The sequence below is a fragment of the Solanum pennellii genome, chromosome 8, assembly GCF_001406875.1.
Source record: "Solanum pennellii chromosome 8, SPENNV200".
Classification (NCBI taxonomy): Eukaryota; Viridiplantae; Streptophyta; class Magnoliopsida; order Solanales; family Solanaceae; genus Solanum; species Solanum pennellii.
Window position 1 is genome coordinate 57,954,565 of NC_028644.1, and position 2,451 is coordinate 57,957,015.

The following is a 2,451-nucleotide window of genomic DNA, read 5'->3' on the forward strand; positions in this document are numbered from 1 at the left end:
TCTTAAACATCAAGTTGGGGCCAGCAAAACCTACCTGTAATTTATAATACTAATTAAAATTTGCGTGTGGAGATTCTACAAAAAAACAACTCAATTGGCCCTTGAAATGAATCTTAAGGTAATATACAACAATAAAATACAATTAACAAGTCTATTATTGCATCTCAATGACTTTTTGGAATCCTCTTGGAGCCATTACTACATTATTTTACTCTTTATTCAATTTATTAATCCCATTTTCAACTCTTTTGAAAGCTCTAATATTCCTTTATATATACATGATACTATAGGAACCACAAACTAGAAAAACAAAGAGCAGTCGATAATAATATGGGTATCTGTGGACTCGTTAGTTGTATATCGTCGACATCTTTTGAGATTCAACCTGTTGATTTTGGTAATGAAAATGTTGTTCATTATGATGATAACAACATTAATGAGAACCAATGTGTAATTGGTTCTGTTTTTTCTCAACAAGGAAATAAAGGAATCAATCAAGATTCTGCTATTCTCTATCAGGTTTGTCATTTTGCAACATGTTTACTTAGTTTTTCATTGATATAATGCGTAAACATGACCCTTAACTTGGTTTCAGTCGATAACTTGCCCTCCAACTTTGAGTCTGTACAAATAAAAATTTAATAAAATTGAACAATTAGACACACGTGTCCTACATGACATCATACATGGGATATCAGTAGTTAAAGTTCATAGTTGTCAGCTGATGCTAAGTTAAGAGTCGTATTTATGTATTATACCTTTTTTATTACATGGGGTGTATAAAGATGGAAACTTTCCTTTTTATGGCAGGGATATGGTGTAGAAAATGGAGTTTTTGGTGGAGTTTTCGATGGGCACGGGAAAAATGGACAAGTAGTTAGTAAGTTTGTTATGAATAAGTTGCCGTCTTTGCTGCTGAAGTATATACTTTCTTTGCCAAAGATTACTTCTCCGAAACAAAATTTTGAACTTGTCGATGAGGAATCAGTGAAGAGTAAGAATTTTAATAAGTGGAAAGACGCGTATTTGAGTTCCTTTAAGGTGATGGATAGAGATATTAAAAGTCTTGAGAAATTGGATTGTTCATGTAGTGGAACAACTGCTGTCGTTGCTATAAGACAGGTAACGAAAAAAAAAGTTCTTCTTTGATCATTAAAAAATCAAAAATTTCATTTTGTAGTTTGGAGAATGGAGAATGGAGAATCTAATTAGAACTTCATTGGTTATAGGATGATGATTTGATTATCGCGAATCTTGGTGATTCTCGAGCTGTACTAGGAAGAAAGACAGAGGAGGGAGTAATTGAGGCTGTTCAGTTAACTACTGATTTGAAGCCTAGCCTGCCTTGTAAGACTTCTTTTCGTAATATTGACATGACACACTTGTACTTGAGTTCCAAATTGTGCCTAATCGTAAACTGTTTGATGCATACAGCTGAAGCAGAAAGAATAAGGAACTGTGATGGCAGAGTTCTTGCATTGAAGGAAGAACCACATATACAAAGAGTGTGGTTACCACATGAAGATGTTCCTGGATTGGCCATGTCGCGAGCTTTTGGAGATTTCATGTTGAAAAACTATGGCGTAATCTCCAAGCCTGATGTTTCTTATCACCACATTTCACCAAATGACCAGTTTCTTGTTCTAGCAACTGATGGGGTAAGCCTATTTTCAACTATGTACTAGTATATTTTGTTCTGTTTCTACAAGACTTGACATGTTTATTTTCATTTTAAATAAAAATAGGTGTGGGATGTGCTGAGCAACGATCAAGTCGTTTCCATAGTGTGTGCAGCAAATAATGCAGCAGCAGCGGCAGAGGCAGTAGTACAAGCTTCTTTAGATGCATGGGAACAGAAGTTTCCAAACAGCAAGAGAGACGACAGCACTGTCATCTGCTTGTTCTTGCAATAACAACGTGTGTTCTCCGAAAACTAATACTTGAGCAAATACTGGCTTTTCTTGCAATCGCCGAAATTATGTCAGATGTTTGATGCACTTTTGAATGCCATTATAATTCGTACTAGTATATATGGTCAATCAAACTTAATACAACAAAATATGAAGATTCTATCAAGAACTGTTGATAGCTGGTTCTCTTGGATGTATGCAACTTTTATTGCCATAAGTAAATGTGAGATGTTTTCACTGTGTGAAAATTTAAAAGAAATTTTGAAGTCTAAGAAAAATAAGTCATAACCTATCTCGAACATATGAATTTATTTATCAATATTAGTTGTTCTTATATTCCCGCGCTTACCGTTTAATTTTAATGTTTAGCTAGCATTAAAATTGTTGTTCATCTTATATTCCTAACATACTTAGAACAAAACTTTGAAAAACTTGGTAAGAAAACAAAGTTTAAGAACATTTTCACAAGTAGAAAATTAAAACTAGTGGAGAAACTAGAATCAGAATCAGATTAGAAAAAAAATATATGAAATATTTTTCT

General features: G+C 33.6%; 1 protein-coding gene across 1 annotated transcript; it reads left to right on the top strand.

Moving 5' to 3' along the window:
- The first annotated feature begins 294 nt into the window (after positions 1–294).
- On the top strand, positions 295–2,202 carry LOC107028153 (probable protein phosphatase 2C 72). The gene is made up of 5 exons (XM_015229201.2): positions 295–519; positions 811–1,122; positions 1,230–1,347; positions 1,435–1,658; positions 1,746–2,202. The coding sequence occupies exons 1-5, from the start codon at positions 331–333 to the stop codon at positions 1,911–1,913; spliced, it is 1,011 nt and encodes a 336-aa protein (XP_015084687.1). The 5' UTR covers positions 295–330; the 3' UTR covers positions 1,914–2,202.
- Positions 2,203–2,451: the final 249 nt, after the last annotated feature.

Excerpts from the sequence above, each read along its gene's own strand:
- LOC107028153 (XM_015229201.2), top strand. The coding sequence starts at position 331 with ATGGGTATCTGTGGACTCGTTAGTTGTATATCGTCGACATCTTTTGAG. Across the intron at positions 1,123-1,229 it reads CTGTCGTTGCTATAAGACAG|GATGATGATTTGATTATCGC; the intron begins GTAACGAAAAAA and ends CATTGGTTATAG. Across the intron at positions 1,659-1,745 it reads TTGTTCTAGCAACTGATGGG|GTGTGGGATGTGCTGAGCAA; the intron begins GTAAGCCTATTT and ends AAATAAAAATAG.